This window comes from Petromyzon marinus, chromosome 46 (assembly GCF_048934315.1).
Source record: "Petromyzon marinus isolate PM22_M1 ecotype Great Lakes invasive population chromosome 46, UKy_Petmar_22M1.pri1.0, whole genome shotgun sequence".
Classification (NCBI taxonomy): domain Eukaryota; kingdom Metazoa; phylum Chordata; class Hyperoartia; order Petromyzontiformes; family Petromyzontidae; genus Petromyzon; species Petromyzon marinus.
Window position 1 is genome coordinate 12,698,597 of NC_133712.1, and position 26,382 is coordinate 12,724,978.

General features: G+C 50.4%; 2 protein-coding genes across 6 annotated transcripts; one reads left to right on the plus strand and one right to left on the minus strand.

The window, feature by feature from the left end:
• Window positions 1-279: 279 nt before the first annotated feature.
• On the minus strand, window positions 280-13,708 carry IDH3G (isocitrate dehydrogenase (NAD(+)) 3 non-catalytic subunit gamma). 2 transcript variants are annotated; one of them, XM_032971388.2, is made up of 13 exons: window positions 13,462-13,708; window positions 10,855-10,902; window positions 8,561-8,575; window positions 6,356-6,453; window positions 5,559-5,674; window positions 5,225-5,285; window positions 4,803-4,935; window positions 4,066-4,199; window positions 3,262-3,364; window positions 2,455-2,601; window positions 1,945-2,039; window positions 1,668-1,728; window positions 280-1,042 (listed from the first exon to the last, which is right to left on the minus strand). In XM_032971388.2, the coding sequence occupies exons 1-13, from the start codon at window positions 13,531-13,533 to the stop codon at window positions 944-946; spliced, it is 1,182 nt and encodes a 393-aa protein (XP_032827279.1). In that variant the 5' UTR covers window positions 13,534-13,708; the 3' UTR covers window positions 280-943. The 2 variants fall into 2 exon arrangements, with proteins under 2 accessions (XP_032827279.1, XP_032827280.1); XM_032971389.2 differs by lacking the exon at window positions 8,561-8,575.
• Window positions 13,709-17,029: 3,321 nt separating this feature from the next.
• CYB561D2 (cytochrome b561 family member D2) lies at window positions 17,030-26,159 on the plus strand. Of its 4 annotated transcripts, none has more exons than XM_076074187.1 (5): window positions 17,030-17,376; window positions 17,673-17,839; window positions 20,438-20,475; window positions 21,498-21,734; window positions 22,705-26,159. In XM_076074187.1, the coding sequence occupies exons 2-5, from the start codon at window positions 17,695-17,697 to the stop codon at window positions 22,972-22,974; spliced, it is 690 nt and encodes a 229-aa protein (XP_075930302.1). In that variant the 5' UTR covers window positions 17,030-17,376; window positions 17,673-17,694; the 3' UTR covers window positions 22,975-26,159. The 4 variants fall into 4 exon arrangements, with proteins under 4 accessions (XP_075930302.1, XP_032827607.2, XP_032827608.1 ...); XM_032971716.2 differs by having other exon boundaries at window positions 17,030-17,229; XM_032971717.2 differs by having other exon boundaries at window positions 17,030-17,133.
• The last annotated feature ends 223 nt before the right edge of the window (window positions 26,160-26,382 follow it).

The window sequence follows — 26,382 nt, forward strand, 5'->3', positions numbered from 1 at the left end:
GTGGGCTCAACCCAAGGGTAAGTGGGCGGAGCTAGAGAAGGAACTTGCACATGAATGTGAGAGATTAGAATGTCAATACGAGACAATCCCAGCCAGCGGAGGTGGCGGGGATCCTCCTGTGCCTGGGCTGCCTCGCAGATATTTAGCCTGGTGATGTACTCAGTCGGAAATAACAGCTGACATAGGCAGGATGGAAACGTCACAGTCGGTTAAGACTTTACTTGGTTAATAACGTCCTTGCAATGATTGCTCAGTTTGTATCCACGCAGCACGTTTCCATTGTCCAGAGCAGTGATTTTTATTTTTTTTAAGTTACATAATCGGGATAACGGGTTACATGTGCAGAACAGTGCAAGCCTTAAAAGCGTTACGATGTTCAAAACCCCAAAGCCTGCCAAGGTTAACGACTCGCAGTCAAAGTTTATAGCCACGTTTCATGCAAAACAGTACTTGAATACGACAGCCAGCTGCATTGGAGTGGGGGAAGATGGAGGAGAGACAGTTGGGGTGATGTAGACATGAAGCTATGTGGGGTTAGGGGAGGGGTGTGCCAGACTGATTTAGACAAATGCATTGACAGTGGAAATCTGCTTGTGTGTGTGCTGTGTGAATCTTGTGCGAGTATGCTGTAGTGGATGTACGCATGTGCACCCCAGGTGTGCAAGTGTATGCCTTTGTGTCGCAGTGGTTAGCAGGCTACACTCCCAACCCGCGTCTGCCAGGAATATATGAACTGGTCGTGGGCCTTGCCCCGAGGTCGACTGTGCAGTTGGCTTTCATTGGTGATCGCTAACAGCATTTGCCCCAACAATCCGTTACGTTTATACTGTGAGGGAGTGGGTGGGGAGAGGATCTTTGTGTTGTGTGCGATCTGGCACACAATCTGGCTGCTGAACCGTGTGCGTGTTTGCTCCTACATCGCTCGTTCACTCCCTCTCCCGCACTACATCGTGCGGTGCAGGTCGTTGCGCTGCACCTGCTTGATCACCGACTGCACCATGTCCACCGTGGTCGCCTGCCCGCCGATGTCCGGAGTGTGAATCTGTGACGGCGGAAAGCGGCAGTGTCACTCGGGTTGCCAAATCCACGCAGACTCGACCACGTTTTTTTAATTCTTATAATTTTTTCCCTATCGCTCCCAGGGTTTTTATTTATAAACATTTTTTTATCACGGCCGTGCGGCTCAGCGATCGAGTGAGAAGCCCCCCAGGCGGAAGGTTGTGAGTTCACATCCTGTTTGGGTTTACGAAGGCCCATCATCCTTCCAACAATGGTTGTCTGATGCAGAGACTCACCCCCACTGTAGGAATGTGAAATTTCCACCACTGGCTCTGCATGGCAGTAAACAAGCCATAAGCACCAATACCTCGAGGCTCATTAAGAGCAGGAAAAATATAACTTTTGGCTTTGGACGAAAGAAAGCGTTTACTGACGTTTTCGTGCTTTGTAAAATATAAACATTCTGCTCTCGCCACGAAGAGAGACGGGGGTGGTGCCCACATTCGGCACGCTCACCCCTGTGTGAGCGAACGGCCCGCGGAAGGAGACATCGCACATAACTACTTCTGAGATCCCTTCAAGTGACCTCATCGGCAAACTAGAGACGCTTCACCCGCCCTGCCGCCGAGAGTGACGTTCAACTCCCCTCTGCCAGCGCCGCCACGCACCTTGTACTCGCTCACGGTGTTGAGCACCGCGTTCCGGATCAGCTCGGCATATTTGCCCAACCTGGGACGGACGCAGGAAGGAAGACAGATATTCGGTGATGAATGGGAAATGTATGGGACGACGGCGATGTTTGTGGTGAATGGATGTGATAAGAGTGATGACAGTGGTGAGTGTCTGTATGTTGAACTTCTTTGGCGCTACTTAATGAAGATGATGGTCACAGTGACAATTATGTTGGTGATGATGATGATGATGAGTTTGATGATGGGTGCTCACTTGAGGTGTTCCAGCATGAGGCAGCTGGCCATCAGCATGGCCGTGGGGTTGGCGACGTTGCGACTCGCAATGCTCTTCCCCGTGTTGCGCGTCGCCTGTGAACACGCGCGCACATTCACACACACAACAAAGGTTCCCCGCCCTCCTCCCCTGAAGCCTTAACAGACAGGATGGGCAATTACTGTTAGCGAGCAGCATCGATGAGAGATGGCGTGGGGGTGGCCAGCACCACGCCCGGCCGCCTTCGTCTCCCCAGTGCTGAAATTTTACCACACACCGCACCAGGTAACTCATTTGAGGCGGAGTCAACCTAGGGGAGGTCCAGGACCGGATCAGATGATCGTCACCAGTGTTGGTGTCCATGAGCGGGAATCGCGCTCGGCTCGCCTGGTTCCTATCGCGGCGCGCTAACCACTGCGCCGCTGCTCCCCGCCCGATACATTTTCACGCGCTTACTCGCAGTGGTGGGGGAGGGGGGGAGCGTCTTCACCCAGCCACCCTGGCGCTCACCGTTTCGAAGACGGCGTAGTCTTCGCCGTAGTTGGCGCCAGCGACGAGGCCCGGCCCGCCCACAAGGCCAGCGCACACGTTGCTCACGATGTTGCCATACAGGTTGGGCATCACCATCACGTCGAACTGGTTCGGCCTGGACACCAGCTGCAGGGGGAAAGGAGAGAGAGTCACCCCACATAGCCACGGGGTGGTGGGCTGCTGTTCTTTCTCGACAAGACCGTGATAATGGTGAATTACTTGTGAAGGAAAGCCCCACCCGAGTCCCACAGACTGCTTGTTCCCCCCCCCCCCCACAGCGGGGGGAAGAAACCCATGCCAAATAGACAGGTGCCCGAGGCGAGAGTCGAACCCAGGTCCTTGTTGCTGTGAGATACAAGTTACCACTGTGCCTCTACCCTGCTGTCCACATGATGATGATGGTTTTCAGTTTCATTTATTAGTTATAACCCTGTGAGCCATGCGGCTCTTGACTCGGGGTGTTCATGATTTATGCTTCAACACCGCATCAAACTGGCCCGGCTTGCAACACCAGCTGGACAGCAGGAGGCAAAGGGAAGGAAGGGAACCCACACACAACAGCACCCCGCCCCCCCCCCCATGTGGTTATCGATGAGATGAGACACATTACAAGTGAGACCGTAACAACCAGACCCTAAAATAAGATTTGTTTCTAACGAAATTGCGACGCCGGTTCAACTGCCCAACAGCACTTCGGTGCGGCAACCAATGATCCCCCTGCGTCATGAGATCTCTGTGGTCGTGACCTCTAGGACCGTGAACCCGGGTTGACCTGCGCCCTCTCACCTGCATGGTCGTGTTGTCCACGATCATGCTCTCAAACTCGATGTCCGGGTAGTTTTTGGCGACATCACGACAGCACTGCAGGAAGAGCCCATCGCCCAGCTTCCTAAACACACCCAAGGCAAAGATCCCCCGTATAGCCTGAAGACTTTTGGGGTAAAGCGCTGTTAGCACCTATGAAGGCCGGCACAGCACATGAGGGGGGGGTGAGAGTGGCCAGCACCACGCCCGGCCGCCTTTGTCTCCCCAGTGGCGGTGTGTACACCCACACCCGGTACTCGTTTGAGTCAGAGTCGACCTAGGGGAGGCCCAGGACCGGTTCCAAAATACGTCGCTGGTGTTGGCCGTGAGCGGGAATCAAACTCGGGTCGTCGGGTTCGCAGCACAGCGTGCTAACCGCGACACTACCGCTCACCGCACGCACGCACACAACAACAACAACAACACAACTTGTCACGTGCCGTCTCAGCACAGCGCGCTAACCGCGACACTACCGCTCACCACTCACGCGCACACAACAACAACAACACAACTTGTCAACAACACAACGGAGGGCGAATCGGGAGGCGCGAGGAACCGCAGGCGAGCGGGGGAGGCATTGAGCCGGCAGCAATAGTTGCCCGAGCTCTGCGTCCTCTACATATCAAGATGTTTGCAAACAAATTTCACGAATGTGGGAGGAAACCCGCAATGGTGCCATTGCCGGCGCCATGAAGGATGGCAGTGGCTTGAGGAGGCCCTCATCCAACAGTGGCTGGATCATGGCCAACGGTGGTGACGAGGTGTTGTGGCTGGGCTCTCACTCACATGATGTTGGCCTTGTGCACAGCGGTCACCTTCTTGCGGCCGTGCGTCTGCGCGTACTTGAAGGCGTAGTCTGCGATGCGCAAAGACGTCTTGCGCGTGATGATCTTGAGGCATTCCACCACACCCGGCACTCCCTACACAAGATGCACGCACGCAAAGACAAAGGTCCCCCCCCATGTAGCCTTCACAAACTAGCGGGGCAAGTGCTGTTGGCGAGCACCAATCAAGGCCGGCACAGCACACGAGGGGATGGGAAGCCAGCACCACGCCCGGCCGCCTTTGTATGTATGTATATATACGTATGTATATATACGTATGTTGAGCTTCTTTTGCACCGTACTGAACTAACAGTGCTACTCGGACATGTCTTCCGCGTGGCGATGTTTACGCATCGCACCAGGTACTCATTTGGGTTAGGTCGGGCGAGGGTTAAAAAAAAATACAAATATCCTCCGAATAGGCGAAACGGACTGCTGAGGTCAAGTGCTATTAGTGAACACCTCTGAAGGCCGGTAGGGCACACAAAACGCCCGGCCACCTTTGTCTCCCTCGTGGCAGTGTTCACACACCGCTCCAGGTACTCATTTGAGGCCGAGTCGAGAGCAGGAAAGCCCGCGACCTGGTGTCGGTGGCCGCGAGCGGGAATCGAACTCGAGTCGCCGGGGTTCGTGATGCAGCGCGATGCACGTGGGGGGGGGCCTTTGTCTCTGCACGAGCGAGCGAGCGAGCGAGCTGACCTCGTGCTCCAGGTTGCTGTACTCCCCCTCGGTGTTCTCGCGGATGATGACGATGTCGATGTCGCGGTGCCGCGTGTTCACCCCGGGCACGCTCTTGCACAGGATCACGTTCGCATAGAGGTCCAGGCTCGTGCTAACAGCACCCAACGCCGCCGACGATCATCAACCATCACCGACGGCGACATCAACAACATCATCATCATCAATCACCAACACCGATGTCAATATCGCCAACATTAACATCAACATCATCACCGTCATCGTCAAAATCAAACACCTAAACCACTTTCAACAAAGCCACCAATGATGCAACCATCAATATCAACACCAACAACACCACCACCATCATCGCTATCGACGCAAGAGATGGCGACGGCTTGGCGAGGTCAACATCCAGCAGTGGATTGCCCCGTCGCGCTCACCGAATGAGCAGGTTGCGTGACTTGTAGATCGACGGCAGGTTATGGTTCGTCTCGATGTTTCCTGCGGAGGAAGGGGAAGGGGACGGTGAGAGGATATCCACGGCCATAGCTGTGGTGATGCCGGTGGTGTTGCGCCGAATGGCGGTGAAGATGTCGATGGCTGTGGTGCTAGACTTGGCAGTGGCCATGGTTGTGGTATTGGCAATGATGAGTGGGGCGGATGCGGTGGTGGCTGTGATAGCCATATTAATAGGAATGGTATCGAAGGTGGCGATGGTGGTACTGGTGATGGTGGTGGTAGTTCTGGCGATGTCGGCGGCGATGGTGGCGGCACCTTTGAGGGCGACCCCGTTGCGGCGGATGGCGGTGATGGCGTTACGGATGTCGTTCTCCTCCACGCAGGACGAGTTGACGATCACCTCCTCAAAGTCGACCGGCACGCCGGCGTACCTGCCATGTCATCGTCGTCGCCATAAACAGTAAAACCGACTTGAGCACCGAAAACGGCACCATCGCTACTCACATCACTGACACCGTTCCCATCATCACCAGTCAAGAGAACACGATTGACGGAATAAAAGCCAATAAAACAACAACCACCATCAATATCATTACCACCACCAGCACCACAACTGACAACACCGTCGCCCACACGTCTCTCATTAAGTCGGGAACAATCGTGCACTTGCATGGATCGAGTAACGCATCGTGATCACGAATGATCATGTGTTCTGTCCTCGGCCGTGACGATAGGACTCCACCCCCAACCAACGACGAGACCATGGGGCTCGCTTAGCGACTCTGCCAGGCAGGATGTGCCCAGTCCGGCAAGGCAGGGACACCGAGACGGGTCCCGGCAGCGCAGTTTCCACATTTTGGGCAACCGTTTAATCCACTCTGCCGGTTTTATCCAGGGCAAGTATCTAAGAGCAACACGTTTGGAGTAAAGTCTTATTCTTATTGGATCGTGGCTGGCAGTGGTGTGACGGTGTTGTGGCCAAATCCCGCTCGCATTATGTTACAGGCCGACGGAGTTCATGTGGGAGCGGTTCCAACCTCGGGTTACGAGGTCCCGCTCGGGGGGGTCGTCCACGTTGCCGTAACAATCATTTCTGTACTTCCCACACTCACCGGAACACCTCCTTGACGTGCAGCATGAGCTCGGGGCCGATGCCGTCACCGGCGATCATGGCGACCGTGTGCCGCCCCCCGTACCGCGCTGGCGGGGGCTGCACAGTTCAACAGGTCAATGGGTTAGGAGGTCAAGGGAGGGCGACTGGTCGGGATGTAACCGCAGCTGAGATCCGATTTTCGGTTCGATTCCTCGACTAATCGAACAACGCAGAAACTGTTGAAAGAAAACTGTCCCGGCACCCGTGTGTACCGCTGGGCGGGAGGTGATGGCCGGAGTTTGCCGTCATTGGCATCATCAGCTGTGTCGCGCTGGCCGTGGCTTACCGTGGATCTCCCGCCTTCAGGGGGCGGCCGCCATTATTAAAGTGACCCCAGAGATCAGCCACGTCACGATATAACCTTTAGTCGGCCAGCCACGGATGTCACCTTGAGCCGACTACAAGCATGGGGATAAAGTGGCGGTTCGGGGAAACTCGGAGTACAAGCTGTAGCCCTGTGTCCCGCGAAGACACGCACTTTTGTTTTTAGTTGTTTTGGCGACACCGGCCCCGGCTGGCACACACGCAACGTCCCCCCAGCGCCGGTCTTTGCGACCCAGAGCCGGCTCGGATCAAAGGAGGGCATCCAAGGTCAAGGGCAGGAGAGCCTCGTGACACATGGTCACATACGGGAGCGATTCGGTCACGCCCTTCTCAGTCTGGTTTTAAGGCAGACTTCTCCCACATGGCTCTTGTGTAAGGAGTTTTTTTTTTAGTAAAATGTTGAACAGCTGATGAGAAGACAATATTAGGAAGCCACCGGAGCTACGCACTTTTAAACCTAGCCAAACGATAAGCACGGTTGGCTACGTACGGTGCGAAAGAAATTAAACATACGGCGTATCGACGCATTGTAACATGCGGCATGACTGGGTCGCACCGTTTGTTGTCTGGTTTTAAATCAGGCCACACATTGCGCCGTTGTAAGGGATTTATAAACAAGTGAGATCGTTTTTTGAGAAAAGGAAGTGCGATAAATGGTTGAATGCTGCACGTAAAACCACTGAAGTGTGGTCTACGAATTACAGGCTGGTGAGAACAAAATGCGTGACAAATGGCTCAGTGTTGCAAGATCGGCCTTTATGATGCCATGTGCTGTACAGGCTTGTCGCGAAGCAGCTTGGAGTTGGTCTTTGACAAGATGGCACATTACAAATGTCACTTGTTATTAATATTATTATCAACCACGGGAGTCTGCGTTGGCGGCATGAACGAGGTTAACCGTCCTCCTGCTCAAAGGGACACGCAGTGGCACAAATTTCCATTGGCGACCGAGTCTGTGGTGGAAACTCCACATTTCTCTGGCGGTCGTCCTCGCAGCGGGTTTTAGCTAGCCATCGAACAAAGACGGTCACTGCATCGCGTACATTCGGATGCACTTCTGCGGCCGTCTGGAATGCTTTTCCGATATGAGGAAGCCGCTGGAGCTATGCACTTTTAAATCTAGATTGAAAAACTCATTTCTTTAAAACTTATTTTGATGTTTACTTTGTTGTCTTTCCCCCCCACCTCAAATTAGCACGGTTGGCTACGTACGGTGCGAAAGACGTTCAACATACACTTGTCTGCCCATAAACTGGCGCCGGGCCACCAATGAAGATCAACGCCGCTAAAACATTCGTTTGTGCTGTGGAGACTCTTCAAATCAAAATACCTTTGGCGGGGAAATGCATTGCGCAAGTCATCGGTGACCGGGCTAAGACCACAACCAGCTGTACCTGAGAACCCGGTTTAATCTCGGACGGCCGGCTCAAACTCAATTCAAACTGAGGATGTCAGCGGTGTCGGCTCACTGCGTCTGGCCACGCGAGCCACCCAGCCTCCTTGTAGAGCTGCAATGTAACGTCTCAAATGCTCAACGAGCCCATTGTTCCCATTTTTATTGTGGGTCCGGTCGCGCCCTCAACACAACCGTGGTCACGCACCGCAGACCCCCGAACGCTGAACGTGAAGCCGCATTCTTCAAATCGTTAGATAGCGCGGCCGGTTGACGGTCTCGGCGCAGTCACCAGAGCAGGCGCACAATAAATTTGATTTCGCGCGCCCACAAAAATCCACAGCTGCCAACGCAGAGGCCCGAAACATTGACCGTGAATTGGCTTGCGCGGGTGTATGGGTTAGTGGCGGTGTGCTCGCTCGCTCACATGCTCACTCACTCACTCACCATCTTTGATCGCGACTGCATTGAAAACAGGAGGGGGGAGAGGGTCAAAATGGTTATTGTGGAAATCACAACAGCATTAGTTGCACGCAGGGCTTAATTTTCATGCTGGATATTTTCCGGGTCACTGGTAGGCTGGATTAAGTGGCACGTGACTAAGTAGTCACAGCCCATACAGAATCAAAGGGAATATTTTTCTGGGTCACTGACCCAGACACAACCAGCCGAAATTAAGCCCTGATCACACAATCATTGTTAATCCATTAATTACTTATCAATTTGAGGTTTAATTCACAAATTAAGTCAGTCGGTGAAAGCGTCACACACGTTGGTGAGATTTAGACCGAGTGTTTTGCCTGCATGGAAATTTTTTAACACGTCGGCTATCGCGACCAATATTATGGAAAAATTTAATTTGGCTCGGGGTCTGTGACCGCATAACCCCGAACGTGCATGACCTCGCTAGATCTCCGCAGCTAAGCAGGTTTTAACCTGGTTCATACTTGGATGGGAGACTGCCTGTCGAGTCTGCAGGTGGCATAACTGCGCTGGAGGGGCTCAGATTTGCAGGCTGGATAGGAAATTGGACAGGGGCACCCCTCATTTCAGGTCTTGCGCCAGGGCCCATGTCAACCATGCCACTCGCCTGGGAATACCAGGTGTTGTGGGTTTATGCTGCGAGGTGGCAACACAGCAGTGGATTTAGGAATAGGTTTTACCCTTTTAACTGGCACAAAAACTGACACCTTTATTCAAGGCATCATGTTTGCAATAACCACAACACAAGCAGTCAAAATGCAAAGAAAAAAGACAACTCTGATAATAATATGCACTGTCCTTGAATTTGATTGGTCCACACCCGAGACAGCTTTTCTTAGAGCCTAGTCTCCATTGGTGTTGGACCAGTTAAAAGGGTAAAACCTATTCCTATATCTTGTTTCTGGCAAAGGAGGTCTCATAATGTAAACAGCAGTGGATTCTTATATCCATCTGTGAAGCTTTAAATGTCACCCTCCCATACAGTTTGGTAGGGTTTACTCCATGTTCTCTGGCTTCATCCCACACGAAACCAAACGCTCGTGAATGGATTTGGCCGAACATTCCAATGTAGGGAGGACCCTCTTGAAGACTAGTCACGAGATTCGGTAAGACTTTCTTTGGTAAATAAAGGGACATTATAATTATTACCTAACCAAAAGCCGCGAGGTCATAGCAGCGCCATGGCTGCCCTATACGTTAGCCAATGAAAACAAAGCAATTGCGTTCCATCGTGTTAGCGAACGCAGCAGCGAATTAACGGTGCGTTTGTGGCCTGCGAGATTGCCAGTTAGCTCTCGGTTATCCGCGGGCGGGCGGGCGGGCGATCCGGCTTGTGGGTTAAACGCGCGCTCGGCATTGCATGCGCTGCTCCTAAACTCGTCGAGGGGTCAGTCACTCGCGTGACCGCAAACACGTCGTCGAGTTAACCAACTACTGTGAGAAACGATGAGAACACGGGCGACGCGTTCCAGGTCGTCGCCCCCCCCCCCCCAACTCGACGTGGGTAGACGACAATCGTCGTCGGCGCTGGACACTGCCTGCGTAGGCTTTCGCGGTTGCGTGTTTTCAGGCTGTGCCACATGGATGTGCCCAGAGAGTGCCGCGAAACGTCGGACTACGTGCCAATGGACACGTTTTGTATGATACGTCTTTTAGTGTTATCCGGTCCATCTCTCCCATTAATTACCCCGCATAAATGAGATATTTTCTGCATGGCTGCCTGGAGCGGTTATTAGGCAACACACAAATTGTGGGACGGAGCTGTAGTTTGTGGAGATTTTACCGACCCTGCAGGGGATGATGGCCCGAGTCACCCTCACCCGCCCCCAATCAGGGTTTAAACTCAAAACCTTCCGATTGTGAGCCGCTTGCCCTGTTGCAGAGCCACCTGGTCATGCAATTCGGGGCGCCGGTCTTAAATTCTGCATAGTCAGGGGTCACGAATCTGGGATCGCCAGAAATGTGGTCAAATAATTAGGTGGTCAACATTCTGGGGAAAACGGGCAGAGGCCGTGGAGAGGTCACGGAACTGGTAGGGTCACAGGTCAATTAAGTCACGGAGATCGGCTGAGGTCATGAGTGCCAAGACTCACAACAGTGCTAAGGTCATGTGTGCCAAGGTCATGTGTGCCAGGGTCAATGGGTCACGGAGATCGGCCGAGGTCATGAGTGCCAAGGCTCACAACAGTGCTAAGGTCATGTGTGCCAAGGTCAATGGGTCACGGAGATCGGCCGAGGTCATGAGTGCCAAGACTCACAACAGAGCTGACGCTGCATCTCTGCGATGAGGCTCCAGCCACCAGCAACTGCAACAATAATAAACAACATCAACCAACGACGATCGTGTGTGGACAGCGATTTCTTGCTCGAAATGATGCACCGAAGCGATGGTCTCCCTCGCGCTTTCACCCTGAATTCCGATTCGAACATTGTTTTTGCTGCCACTGCGGTGCACGAACGAAGGGGGTGCTCGCCGAGCTAATTACAGGGTTCACCCGAAACAACGGTGATAGTGGCGTCACTGGGGATGGTGTCACCCAGTTGCGGTAACTCATGGTGTCACCCCCCCCCCCCCCCCCCATTGACCTCCCGCCCGCACCAGACCATATAGAATCCTTCGTAATGTTTTTTGTACTAATGTTACTCGTAAATCGTAATTCCCGTATATCACTGAAAGTAATGGCAATAAGTAGTGACATAAACAACTAGCACAATTTAAATCACAGCTTGGAATTACAATATTTCCTTTAGTTACTACTTAATTCTCAAAAACGTTATTGCTATAGGTTCACAAATACTAATTACCACAATATTGTAGCTAAAACACCAGAAAACTTGACAAAATCAGCGACTATAAAAAAACCACGAGCAGCGACGAACACAACAGCGCGTGCTTGCGGCGCGTGCAGACGAAACCACGTGACTCGAAGCGTCACTGCAGTTGGGCAACAATGACTGCTCTGACCGGAGCGCATTAGAAGGTTCAAAAACGTAAATTAGCACACAGAGTTTGTAGATATATTTATACAGTACATGCAAGCTGGGCTTACGAAAAAAATGTATGTTATAACTAACTGCGGGGGCATTTTTTTTTATAACAAAAATTCTGCTTAAACACTGCAACAGACATTGTATGGACGGTCATTTTGGTGTCACCCCCTCTGATGGTGTCACCCGGTGAAGTCCGCACCCCCCTAGTGACGCCACTGAACGGTGAACAATCATCATCGATGATGATGATTGCGGGGGTGGGGCTATGTCGCTGCGACCCGAGTTCGATTCCGGCTCACGGCCAACATCAGTGACGATTATCTGAACCGGTCCTGGTCGCCTGAAATGAGCACTGTACCTGGTGCGGTGCGTAAAAACATCGCCACTTGGGGGAGACAAAGGCGGCCGGGCGTGGTGCGTGGTCACCCACCCCCTCGTGTGCTATTCCGGCCTTCATAGGTGATCGCTAAGGGGCCGTCCATAAATGACGTCACGCGATTTTGGACGAATTTTGACCCCCCCCCCACACACTGCGTCACTAAAAGTCAGACCCCCCCCCTCAAATATGACGTCACAAAGCTCTGCCCCCCCCCCCCAAAAAAAAACATGCTTCAAATCGCTTTAAACTATTGTCATTGTGGTGCGTATTTAATGTGGCGCTGCACTCTGATGTTGTAGGAGAAAACATTTATTAAAAAGTCGATTTAATTAAGTAGAACGTGTTGTCTATATTTAAAGTTGCGAATTTTGACGTGACGTCACATTTCTCAACCCCCCCCCTTTGTTTGTCACACATCGTCACAAATGTCTGACACCCCCCCAACCCCAGGTGTGTGACGTCATTTATGGACGGCCCCTAACAGCACTTGCCCCAACAGTCTGTTAATGCTATACGGGGGATCTTGATGTTGCTATGTAGGCTACGTAGTTCAGTCACGTAGAATGAGAATAAAATAATAAAATAACACAATAAAATTCTCACGACGTTTCGGCCACTTGTGTTGTGGCCACTTGTGTTGTGGCCGAAAAGTCGTGAGAATTTTATTGTGTTATTTTATTTCATTAATTTATTATTTTATTCTCATTCTACGTGGTGAATTTACCGAACGAACCAAAGAAGATGAATCCTTGCAGTCACGAAGGCTTTAAATCGAAATTCACGTAGTTCAGCTTACGTACGTACGCGACATTCCCAATGCGATTCTTCCAAACAACCTAAAGTCACAAGGGGCAATGCCAATTGCTCGTGCCAAAGGTCACAGTCTACGTTAGAATCAACATGAGTCACGTTCAATCCACTGCTGGATGAAGGCCTCCCCAACCCGCCTCCGCCACCTCCTGCTGCTGCTAGAACTCTATCACAATACTGGTAGGAACGAAGTTGTAAACTGAGTGTACCAGCCTGCAATAGATTAATGTGTCCGTCCGTCCCCTTTCAATACTTTAACGAAGTGAAATCTCGTGCTGTTGGGGTGTAAAAATAAAATTGCGCAAAATTCCAATGTTCCTACCAGCCCACCCTGCAGGGACCTGTTCCACCCAGCAGATGCCACACGACACGAATCCATCGCTCCATCTCATCTGTTGGATGTCATTCCTTTTGGCCCCTACACTAGTTTTAATTTTCATCGCGGTTGTTTTAATTCGTTTAATTCAGGCCCACCCCCCCAAAAAAACAACGCCTTGCGGTCAGCAAAAAAAACAGCACGCGCTACGTATTCGGAGTTTTAAAAAAAAAATTGTTTGTGTATTATTACAATTGAAAAAGTCGAAACCGTGAGGAAAAGGTTATCGCAAGATTACCGTTACATCGAGCTGGTGGTGATGATGATGGTGATGATGAATCTGTCCGCGGCGATGGTAAATCGACTCACCTTGGCGGGCCCCGTCGCGACGTCTCTGAGCGCCGAGCTCCTCAGAGCGGCGCGCACGAGCGAGTTGGCCATCTGGCGAGCCGAGGGCCCTCAGATCCCCTCACCTCCCCAACAGGGACCGTGCAAAGGAACCACGCGCGAGAGGAACCCCCCCTTGCAAACGTTGTGGGAACCCCGGCGAGTTGCTATGCCTGTGGAGGGACTGACGATGGTGGTGGTGAGGGGGGGGCGATGGCTGGGCGGGGGAGGGCATTCGATTTGTTAGACCGCACAAGCGAATTCCCGCCCCCTAACGCTCGTCGGATTGGCTGCTGGGCTGAGCGGCTGGTGACGAATAGGAAGCCGGGGAACGTCCAGCTGCGTGCTTATCCGCGTTACGGATTCGAAACGGCGCGAGGGTTGCGCGTTGAGTCGAGGCCAAGGGCGTCGCGAGGGCGGGGTGACGTCATCGCTGTGAGGGGTGAGGGGGGGGCGGTGGCGGCCATCTTACGTAGGGGGTCCTTTATTAAAGGAAGTAAATTCATAACGCGGGGTGCTTAATTTTTTTTTTAACACTTACAAGGGACTATCGTTTTTAATAGAATGAAACAAAAAAAGAACGGCCGTCCATATAACGACGTCACGCGATTTTTGACGATTTTTGACCCCCTCTCGTCACACGGCGTCACAAAGTCAGACGCCCCCCCCCTCAAATATGACGTCACAAAGCTCTGCACCCCCGCGTAATAAGAGCACACAAATGTTGTCATCACATCTACCCCTCTATTTAAGGAACCAAACAAGGAGGAACTTCTCCACAAATCTGTCTGTCGCCTGATGAAGCTGGTTGTAATTACTGGCGAAACGTCGTACTCAGATTGTAAATGTTTGTGGCTTGGCTCTCCAACACTACCGGTGTTGCTGTACTAGTCACGAATTAGCACGTTCTGTTTACATGACACAACCTGACGAATTGGTTGTGTCGGGTGGTGGCGGGTTTAACGACACAACATTTATATATTTACGCGATCTAACCCAAAACAAAATCCTATACAGGGTGCTTCAACAAAAAATGTTAACACTTTGTGAGAATTTGCAATAATACCACAATAAATGTGCTTCATCCGGGCTCTGGAGATCACCTGAAGAAGATTCCAGGGGGCATGCGTTGACAATGATGGCGAACAAGTGGGAGACTTGAAGCTATTAACATACATTTGTTATCATGTTTGAGTGTATTAGGGGTCGTCCATAAATGACGTCACGCACCTAGGCGGGGGAGGGGGGTCAAACATTTGTGACGATGTGTGACGAGGGGGGGGGGGTGAGAAATGTGACGTCACATCAAAATGCGCATCTTTAGATAAACATAGACAACACATTCTACTTAAATTTTGATTTAAAGCTTTCGTGACTGCAGGAATTCATATTCTTGGTTCTTTCGGTAAAGTCACGCAGAAGGGAAACAATAAAATAATACAAATATAAAACAATACAATTATCACGACGTTTCGACTGCAACACAAGCAATCATCATCAGGTTTGAAAACCAGAGCAAGAAAATTGTTTTATCCTTGTCAGCTTCGATGTGGTCTCCCTGTTCACCAAGGTCCCGTTACCTGATACCATTGAAATAATTGAAAATTTGGTACAACATGGACTAGACCCCGATACACCTGCGCTGGTTAGACACTGCCTCACTAATATCTACTTTACTTGGAATGGCACCTTCTACAAACAAAATTAGGGTATCCCCATGGGTTCTCCCTTATAGCCAATGTTTTCATGGAGAAATTTGAATCAGACGCCATCCAGACTTCCACCCTCAGATCTTCCCTGTGGAAGAGATATGTGGATGACACTTTCGTCATTTGGCCACATGGCCTCCCAGCTCTGAACCTTTTCCTACACCACATCAATTCCAGACATCCCGCCATCAAATTCACCATGGGAGTGGAGAAAGATGGCAAGCTACCATTCTTAGATGTTCTGTTTGAGAGGAGACCTGATGGCTCATTGGGGCATTCTGTCTACAGGAAACCCACCCACACAGATTCCAACTTGAAACCTGATTCCCACCACCACCCAGCCCAAAATAATTCTCTCATCAAAACTTTATACCATAGGGCTCATTGCATTTCGGACCAACACCACCTGACCAGTGAATTAAAACATGTACACCTGTTCCTCAATAGAAACGGATACTCTGACCGTACCATCCGCCAAGCTGTTTCTCCCTCCATACAGAAACAACCACTTGATACTCCGGTCAAAACCATCACACTACCATATATAGCAGGCGTTACTAAAAAGATCTCCAAAATTCTAAACAAACACAAGATCCTGGTCCGGTCAATGCAGTACACAAAATCCGTGGCCTGATCCCATCCGTGAAGGATGTAATTCCTGACCTACAGTACCCCGGGGTTTACAAATTGAGCTGCACTTGTGGTGATTGCTATATCGGGGAGACGAAGCGACATGTCTCTGACCGAATTCGCGAGCACAAATCAGATTTGAAACACGGCAGAACGAATTCTTCTGCCGTAGCTGACCACTGTTACAACGCTGTGGGTGATCACGATATAGTGTTCTCCGATACCAAGGTCCTTTGCAAACCCATAGGTTATCATCAGAGATTTGTCCACGAGGCAATTCAGATTTACAAACACAGACACAATTTCAACCGAGAAGATGGTTTAAAATTAATCAATCATTGGAAAGATGTTCTAAATCATACCAAACATTAAACTAATTTTCAATGGTACAGTATATTTATCCAAGTAGTGATATACCAAACTTTCATAGCAGCTTATTTCCCTTCAAAACAACGTTTGTAAACTCCCCTCCCCCTCCCCGTGCCGGTCCGTTACGTTGCTGTACGGTCATTTCCTCGCACACCATCATTTATACATTTGTAAATTCCCCTCCCCCCCCCCGTGTCAGGTGCTCTATGAACATTTTATGCTAATTCCTTTGTCAAAGCGTTTTGTTCCCTCCCACACAGCTTAAAGGACGCGACTTGGGCTTGCCTTTCTTCATTCCAACGCTGTCTTCGTGACAGCACGGTCCCTTCACCTGATGAAGGCCACTTGTGTTGTGGCCGAAACGTCGTGATTTTTGTTGTTTTATTTTTTACCTACGTGACTTTACCGAATAGGACCAAAGAGTATGGATATGTTGTATATTCTTCGATTTAAAGCTTTCGTGACTGCAGGGTTTCATATTCTTGGTTCTTTCGGTAAAAAAAATGTTTTATTAATAAAAAAATGTATTTAAAATTTTGTTATCATTATTTCCCTTCTACGTGAAATAAAAATTATTGATAATTTTGATTTAAAGCTTTCGTGACTGCAGTAATTCATATTCTTAGCTCTTTCGGTAAAGTCACGTTGAAGGGAAACAATAAGATTATTGATAATTGTTTTTTTATTATTTCCCTTCTACGTGACTTTACCGAAAGAACCAAGAATATGAAACCCTGCAGTCACGGCGCGCGCGCCAGACCTCCACGCAGTGGGCACGTGGATCCGAGACGGGGACACTTCTGGCGAATATGTTAATTAGTCCTCATTACATATTCATGAGGGGGGAGGGGAGGGGAAGGAGGCAACATCCGCTCGCTGGGCCCCGCCCCGCCTCGCCTCACCGGAAGTGTCCGCGTCTGGGAATCCACGTGCCCACTGCGTGGAGGTGGGGCGCGCGCCGTCAAACGTGGCCCCAACGTGGCCCCGCGCGCTTGCCCCGTGCCCCTCTGTGGCTGCGTGGCGTTGACGGACGCGTTGAGGCGTAGGTCGTAGCAGGCTTTGTGTTTTTTTTGCTCTCTCTCGAACCCAGTTCGATTCCCGATCACGGGCCTCCCCCCCCCCAACAACCAGTGACGATTATCTGAACCGGTCGTGGGTCGACTCAGCCTCAAAATAAATACCCGCTGCGGTGTGTTTAAAACGCCGCTGACTCTGGAGATAAACGGCGGCGGGATGTGGTGTTTGTCCGCTGTAAATGTACACGCGATAAGCCACTTAGTTGAGCTATCATTTGTGGCCAGGTCGCTTCTGAACAAGAGCCATACGGGCCCTTAACTGGTCAAACAAAAATAGAAAATAGTTGGTGTGCCGTACCGGCCTTCACAGGTGCCTGGCTACTCGCTGCGTTACAAAAGACGTCTTGTCAAGGCTACACGAAGCGGTGGTGGGGGGAGGGGAAATTTGTTGTTGTTGTTGTGGCTGTAGCAGGGAGACGTTCGTGAAGGCCATGGAGGCTGGAGGAGCCGGCGGAGGAGGTGGAGGAGGGGAGATGGCGCTTTACGTGTGGCCGAGGAGGGCGGCGTGCCTGACCGCTCACGTCGGCTGCGTGGCGCTCACCGTCACCCTGGCGGCGCTCAGCATGCCGGGCAGCAGTGAGTGACCCGAATGACCTCGTTCATACAAAAAAAAACACGTGGTAGTTATATTATTTGGGTCTTTCGGTAAAGTCACGTAGATAGAAAAAAAAAGAATAATAACAATAAAATAATAGCAATAAAATGAGAAAAATATTCTTTGGTTCTTTTATTATATATTTTTTCTATCTACATTACGTGACCGAAATAACCAAAGGATATGAATTCCTGCCAGTGACGGAAGTTTTAAGTAAAAATCTTACATGGTAGTAAGGTGGGAATTAAGTTTCGTGTCTGACATCAAACGGAGACGAGCGTATAAAGTAACCCTCAGCGCGATTGATCGGCCCAGACTGATGCACAAGGAGAGATTCTTTTATTTATTTCACCTTTACTTAAATAGGTAAAAACCCCTTGAGGTTAAAATCTCTTTTGGGAAGGGGGCCTGGCAAGAAGTCCGCAAAAATAAAATGATGTGAGCAGACTAAAAAACTGGCAGTATCACGGCTTCAATTAAGTGATGCTTCACGACACCATTCCAGGCCAACTTGCGTCTGTACCAAAAGCCCCAGAGTCTGCCTTAACTTTAGATTCGTGTGTTCACCATGAGACTCACCGTAAATAACTTCTCATCAAACTACAGTATACTCTTGATTATCCGCGCTAATGACGCGGAGGACGGCCGCGGATCATTCAAGTTCGCGGATAATCCAAAAGTATAACCATTTTCCGCGGATCTCCGTGAATATAGGTATAAATTACCCATCGATGCGCGTGCTCATTGATAACACTTTCCTGCTCCCGCGCAGAAGACTCTGCCTACGAAGTGGATGATAGCAGAGCCACGCCAATCAAAATCACTCGAACTCTGTTGTAAAGATATGACAACTACTGTACTGTAGAGGCAATCACGTGGATTTCGGATTAACCAAGACCCATTTGTTCTGGTTAAGCATGTGATTTCCAAGAATAGCAATGTATAGGTGTTTTTAGATTATTCATTTGGGCTTAAAGGAACAGCCATGAGTTGTTAATTTATGTCAAACCTCAAGTGCGCGGTTAATCCGCAAATCGGATAAAACCACACGCGGATAATCAAGAGTCTAGTGTATTTTTTTCAATTTTACCAGGTAAGGGTCACTGAGCTATATAGCTCTTTTTCAGAACCGACCTGGCTATCACACATGACAGCTCAATGAAGTAGTGCCTTATCATCACGTTGAAATTTGACAGCCACATACTCTAAACGCGTGATGTTGAATACAAATCTGGAGCGAAAAAACCAGAGGACCCGGAGAAAAATACACGCGACCACGGGGAGAGAGACGCAAATTCCAAATATACAGGCATCAGTATCGGGATCGAACCCACGACCTCCTTCATACCAGGCGAGGTAGTTAATATCTCGCCACCGGTCGTCACCTGACGTGCAAGCATTGGGAATGTGATAGAATTACCCACTGGCCAGGCAAGCGGCAGGTCATAACCAATTTGCCGAATGACCTTAAGTAAACCTCCAACCCTTACTGATAACTTTATCTCTCCGGCCTCTCTGTTTGTGTACTATGAAGAAGGGTTATTACCTGAAACGTCGCTGATTACATATTGTTTAAAGCCACTCAGTGTTGTTATTGACGAACGTTTTGGGTTTTTTTGTGCTTATGCACCACTGCCAACGCCACCCCCGCAGCATCACCACCAAATAATTAACATAAACCAACCGACCCCGTTTTTGGTGCTGGGATGACCGATTGACCTAATGACCTGTCCAGTGTGATTCCGTGGACTCTTTGGCAGCAATGGTAACCTGTTCCGAATTCTATTTTTTCTTTGGGCAATACGTTCAATATCTATATGCCAGTGTCGAGGTCTGCTAGCCTCTGCGGAGAGTTCTCGTAGTTTTACTATTCTTCCTCCGTCGAAGGAGTGCATATTACAATGGTTTGAGATAGTCCATAGTTTCATCATTATCATCATCACAATCCATGGGCAGATAGCCCGTAGGTGTCCACTGCACATTTCGTCATTAGTTTACCTGTCTTAATTACCCAGTGACAAGCCCGTCACCTTATGACCCTGACGCAAAATACTCGGCAGTAGATGGGGATACTTGACACAATGGCATAGCCAGACATAGTGACCTAGTGATCTCATAAGCAGCAGACGCGCCACGTGTTCCGCCCGAACTCACGTTTTTGAGCAGTCTGTGTAACGTGCCCCGTGTGAGTTCATTTCCTTGTCCCTGTGTTGCTCTTCCTGTCGCTTAAGTGTAACGGTGGATACGCTTACAGCATAAATAGTGAAGTTGTATGTACTGTATGTATGTTGAACTTCTTTCTCAGCGTACGTAGCCAACCGTGCTAATCGGAGGTGCGGAGGAAAGACGCCAAACTAAACACAAACAGCAGTTTTAAATAAATGAGTTTTCAATCTTGATTTAAAAGTTGTATAGCTCCCATCGGCTTCCTAATATCGAAAGGAAGAGCGTTCCAGACGGCCGCAAAAGCGCATCCGAAAGCGCCGCACGATGCGGTGACCGTCTTTGTTTGATGGCTAGCCAAAAGCCGCTCCTGCAAGGATGATCGGAGTTCACGTGATGATGTCTCCCCCTTCTAGGTGTGTTCTCCTGGCACCCGTTCCTCATGTCGCTCGGGGTAAGACGCTTCTACTGCTACGTCATCATGATAATCTAACCCGCGATTTCCCAAAATCCAGTACTTGTGACTCAGAATGATCTATTATTGTCAGTCTCATATACATGTTCCGTTGCCTAATGGCTGTTAAACATGATATGTAGAGAACTCTGATTCAAATTAAGATGTAGATGTTGTGTGTCCCACGTGACTTACAGAGTGGTGATTCTAATTAAGATGGACTTGTTGTCTGTGTGCAGCAGTCGGAATGTAATTGTAGAAGTGCCGCTATGAAACAGATACGTCGCTGACATATAAATCCCCCATGTAGCCTACACAGTACTTGTGAATGCTGAAATGGCACACACTCACACTTGCAGTCTTAACATACTTTTGGGGCAGGTGCTGTTAGCGAGCACCTATTAAGGCCAGAATGGCATACGAGGGGGTGGGTGGTCAGTGGCGATGATTACACATCACACCCGGGTACTCATCTGAGGTATGTAACAACTTGATTTGTAGTATTTGAATGGAGAAGACCGGTAAACGTGGATAGTTGGACCGTGGTGGGTAGGGAGGACTGAAGCTTGGGAAACTCAACTTTAAACCACACTCCCCACCGCATTTTGATACTTGCTCTCACCCCACACACTGTCACCCACTCAGTCTCGTCACGGTGCCATCACTCTCTCACCCCATGTTTTCACCAATATCACCTGCTCTGACCCTCTCACCCACTTACCGCCTTTGCCCCTCGTCACAGTCGCGCCATTTTCTTCTCTCCCACTCACTGGACATCTGTGAATAAGAGCTGTATAGCTCATCGGATTCCTCCAGTATAAATAAATTTTTTGATTCTGACCTCGCTCTGTCTCACCCACTCATCCTTCCCACCCTCTCACCTTCTCGCTCATCTCGGCCGCTGGTCTCGCCCACCCTCTCTCATCCATTCCCCCCCCCCCCACCCCTTCTCCCTCCCACCCCCGCACGCTCTCTCACCCGCTCACCGTTCTCTCTCTCTCTCACCCGCTCACCCCCTGCAGTTCTGCCTGTTCATGACGGAGGCGGTGCTGCTGTTCTCCCCGGACTGCTCGCCGCTGCGCTCGTGGCCGCGTGCCGCGCGGGCACGCTGGCACTGGGTGCTGCAGGCGCTGGCCGTGACCTGCGCCGTCGCTGGCCTAGCCGCCATCTGCTGGGAGAAGCAGCGCAATGGGCGGCCGCACTTTTCATCGTGGCACGGCCTCCTCGGCCTCATCACCTGCATCTACGTGTTCGTGCAGGTCGGAGGCCACGCACGCGCGCTATAGATCACTCGTTCGCTCGCACTCCCTATTGCCAGCTGATGCACCTACACCCCCCCCCCCACCCTCGCACACTCACTCATTCTGTCGCTCTCGTGCCAACTCGTTCACTCATTCAGCCACTTGCCCATTCATCTGCACACCAACACGCCTTCTTATACCCACCCTGATCACTCGCCCATCCACCCACACCCACCCACTCGTTCAATAATTCCACCGCTTGCCCACTCATTCAACAACTTGCCAGCTTACTCAACCAATGGCCCACTTACCCTCTCGCCCATTCATCTGTTGACCCACTCACCCACCGACCTGCACGTTTACTCACCTACCCGCTCACCAATTCATTCGCAATTCACTTGCCCACTAAAATACCCATCTGATCGCCCGCTTCTTTATCACTCTCTTGACCGCTAATCCATCCCTCCACCTGCCTTGTCGACTGCCCACTTGCTCATTGCTCACTTGCGTGTGCAGTGTGCAACAAAAAAGACCACGTTTATTTGATTTAACCAGGTGAGAACGCAAGAGACTAAGAGAGGCTCATATTTTCTGGTTTGACCTGCATCACCAAAATAACAACAACAAATAATAGAAAACAAAATACAGCAATAATGAAAACATCAATCGGAGCAAAAGCAACCGAATAGAAATCTGAGCAAACAAAAAAACAACGTTACAAAAGATATTGAAAACGGTGCACAAACATTCATCGACATTAATACGTACGTGATGAAATGAGAAATTTGTTTCGGACATCATTCGTCGTAACAGTAAGTTACAGGTGAGGTTACTTAATATGCGTCGGGTCGCTCTCCCGGATGAGACTCCTCCCGGTCCCTATAGTTGTCACATGGTAACAAAGGCAAACGCGTGGCTTTGTAAGTTCCGCGTGAAAACTCGCGTGCCCTGTGCGCCACGCTCCCCTGCACCGTGTGCCACGCGCCAGGCTTGCTGCGGCCCGGCTCTGCTCTACCCGAAGCTGCTGTTCAAGAAGGTGTCTCTGGCCAAGTTGAAGCTGTACCACGCCACCTACGGCCTGCTGGGCTACGTGCTCGCCTGCACCAGCGTGCTGCTCGGCCTGTGCTCGGCGTGGTTTGCGTCCCACGTCGCCGGCCCCGCGTGGCTCGCCTGCGCCGCATGCCCGGTGCTCGCCGCGCTGGTGGCCATGAACCAGGTCACCAACGCCTACCTCTTCCAGAAGCGCGTGCAGCTGTGACAGCGCCGGCCGATGCCGCCGGTCGCTGGCGCGGTCGTCGCCTTCGGCGAGACCGTCAAGACCGTCGGTCGGTGTCGGCGACGTCCGGCGGCGGCATCGTCGTCACGGTCATCGGCGTCATTGCGACCGGGATTTTAATTGGCTGAGATTAAATTCGGGGGGGGGGGGGGAACTGCGTTGCCGTACACCGGTGTGACCGCTGGCTGGTGAAATCGTCGTCGAGGTCATCGTTGGGTGGCGTTGTTGCAATCGGTGGCAGTATCGTCGCCGTCATCGTCTTCCTTTTCAGAGTTTTTATTAAAAAGAAAATTAAGAGACTTGGCAGTGGCGCGTGCACAAGATGTGGCCGCCAGCTCGTGACATCATCTTCATCGTCGTCATTGAAAGGTGGCGGCTTCTATGCCCCACTGCCTTCACCACCCCACACTTACTAGCGTGAAGTATACTCAGATAACGTATGATATCTGGAGGTCCTCATCCAGCAGTGGATTAATAAAAGGACTGTCCATGTACATTACTATTATAACCAGGTGAGAGCCTCATGAGATTAATTAGCTCTTGCAATGAGGGGTTTTTACAGGTGCAGTCAGGTCATGATTTGGCCATTTTGCGATTCAGTTATGGTTTATGATTGCAAATCGATTCAATAATTAATTCTTTATTTAATACACGTAAGTCCTTAACGTATGACATTTATGATTTGACCAAACGTGCTCATGCACGTGGTTTGGTATGTGTACCCTGTGCTTACGAATCGCTGTTAATCAATTAGATTACTTGAGTAATAACCGGTTGTTCTACCGGTTATCGGTTCTATTACTCGACCAACCGGGTGGCACGCAAATAGTTGGGGAAAAGAGTCTCGCCTTTGTTGCAGCGTGTGCCGCTGTACAGGAGGTGATGGACGCAACTTGGTGGCATCTTCTTCGGCTGCATCACGCTGGCCGTGGATCGTCGGGGGGGGGGGTTCCCGCCTTCGGGCGGCAGGATGTAGGGGCGGCCGCCATTTTTAAAGGGGGGGGGGGTGCTACAGCGATCGACCATAAAAAAGTAGTGGATGAATCAACGTAATTGGCTCACCGTCGCAGCTTTACAATTAAAACGAACGTCGATTCTCGTGCTTAGCGTCGCTTACCCCAAGCATTAAAATATCAACTGATGAATCGGTGCATCGTTACTTTCCCCGGTTATTGTTACTGCACCGGCCTCCTTTATTTAATCGTCTTAGAGAGCGTCGACAGAGATTCGTCGTCACTTGCAGAAAAGGGGGCGAAACAGTCGGCGTATCTTGATGTAGGAGCCACGCGTCCATCGTCTCTTTGTTTAACTGTCTTGAGAGCTCGTTGGGATTTATTTTCTGTCGCATGCGGCGCAATGTGATGACCACGGACAGCGGTAACGGATGGCGATGATAATAACGACATCGATAACGAACGGATGTGACCGGTGATGTGAATTAAGAGTTCACCAAATCTAAACTAACACTTTTTTATTTTACTAGGTAAGGCCCACAGAAGTTACCTGGCCACCAACGACAGCTCAACAAAGTGGCTCGTGGAAATTTCACAGCAAAATACGCATGGTAGAACATGCAAACTCCAAATATATATGGCTTCAGGGTCGGGCTCAAACCCACCTGTATAGCAGGCGGGGTAGTTAACGTCTCACCACCGCAGCGCAAAACCACAAAATCACCTGCTCCACACCCCGATCTCATCAGATCTCAGAAGCCAAGCAAGCTTGAGCCTCAATAGTACCTGGATAGACGACCATCTTGCTCAAACAGGTTGGTACCAGGCTGCTTCGGGACTGTGAGCAGGGCAGTACAGCAACAACCCGTTGTCGTACCGTACTTCTACGATGCCGCTCGTCCGCTTCCCACCGTCGCCAATCCACACCGACCGGCGTGAAGTTCCAAGTGACCACGGCTTCCCCACCCTGCGTGGGGAGGCCGTCATCCAGCAGTGGATTGGCAAAAGGGCTGTACGCGCAACACGTGTGCAACGAGCGGTAGCAATCGAAGGATTTGACACAGCCGGAATGTATTGTTAGTGGGAGATTGTGATTATTTAACTGGCTCGTTTGGAGCACGTGAAGACAGAGAAACGTGACTGCGTAGGGTTTTTCGCGGTTGTGCTGCTGTGTACCTCTCCGGCGCGTTTTATGGTTATGCTTACCGCGTGTCGTTCCGAACCATGTCCGACGTTTCACTCCAACCCTAAAGAAGCGGCTCCCAGCACGTAGCGCAAAACGTCCAACGGTTCACTTGATTGATGATCCAGCGCTCGCCGATTCACTTCAGTCATTCGTTCACCTGGTTTGGCAGTCGCCCCCTTTTATTCTTTCGATCGCTTCTACCATTTTGAGTGTTCCCGTTAATTTCACTTATTGGCTCCTCTGACCATGTTGAGGACTCTGTCTACGACGAGACGCGGCTTGTTTCATCTCATCTAGTCCACACTGTTCAACCAACACGCTGCAAGTCACAACCACTAACTCAACGACTTACCGTACTCATTCACGCACACAACGCATCCACTCATTCGCTCACAAACTCACCCCACTCTGCACATTGCAGGTAACAATGCTCTCTGCTTCTTTCCTCGCAACTACTCTGCTGTGCAATTCCATCATCCCAAACACCCCCCCCCTCTCTTGTTCCGTTCAAGAATATGAACTTAAAAAAGATTCAGTATTCTAATCACGTCAGCAGTGCGTCTGTTTGTTGCTGGCCATTTGGCGTTTTTGGGCCTGTGCCCGGCACCGTGCAGTACAACCCTAAAGCAAGCGGGAGAGCTACACAGGACGCGTCGGTGTCGTGTTGTTTGATTTTGAAGTCTCTTATCGTTTAGTTTTCTTGTGTACCTTGTGTTGTTACCAGGGCTTAATTTCAGCCGGGGTCTGTCCAGGTCTGCGACACAGGAGAAAATGATTTGTCCATCGCACACCACATCCAGTATACCTCATGCTTGCGGGCTGTGGCTACTTAGTCGCATGCCAACTAGATCTACCAGCGACCTGAAAAAAATTCCGAGAGAAATTAAGCCCTGGTCATTGTGTTTGGGTTTTTTTTTATATCCGTAACGACAGTTACAAGGAACCCCGGAGGGCACTTTTGTACATTCCAGAGTTTTATACATCTGGGTGGGCAGATGAAGTCAACATTGAATGGTTGTTGGAACTGATACGTGTGATTTGTGATTGATTTTGTTATGGAGGTGGGAGACTTGATCGGTTTGGGTATTGAACCCAAGAATTCTGGTTACCATCAGGATGTTCTGCTGCCTTCCAACTCGCCCTCCATGCTTGCTCACCTCCTTACCTATCCACTCACCCAGAAACTTTACCCATGCACGAGCCAACCCACCCCCAGAGCTATCCTTACTCGCTGAACTAAGTGCTCCCTCA

Excerpts from the sequence above, each read along its gene's own strand:
- IDH3G (XM_032971388.2), bottom strand. The coding sequence starts at position 13,533 with ATGGCCAACTCGCTCGTGCGCGCCGCTCTGAGGAGCTCGGCGCTCAGA. Across the intron at positions 10,903-13,461 it reads TCGCGACGGGGCCCGCCAAG|TTGCTGGTGGCTGGAGCCTC; the intron begins GTGAGTCGATTT and ends TTATTGTTGCAG. Across the intron at positions 1,729-1,944 it reads CTCATGCTGGAACACCTCAA|GTTGGGCAAATATGCCGAGC; the intron begins GTGAGCACCCAT and ends CGTCCGTCCCAG.
- CYB561D2 (XM_076074187.1), top strand. The coding sequence starts at position 17,695 with ATGGAGGCTGGAGGAGCCGGCGGAGGAGGTGGAGGAGGGGAGATGGCG. Across the intron at positions 17,840-20,437 it reads GCTCAGCATGCCGGGCAGCA|GTGTGTTCTCCTGGCACCCG; the intron begins GTGAGTGACCCG and ends TCCCCCTTCTAG. Across the intron at positions 20,476-21,497 it reads CGTTCCTCATGTCGCTCGGG|TTCTGCCTGTTCATGACGGA; the intron begins GTAAGACGCTTC and ends CACCCCCTGCAG.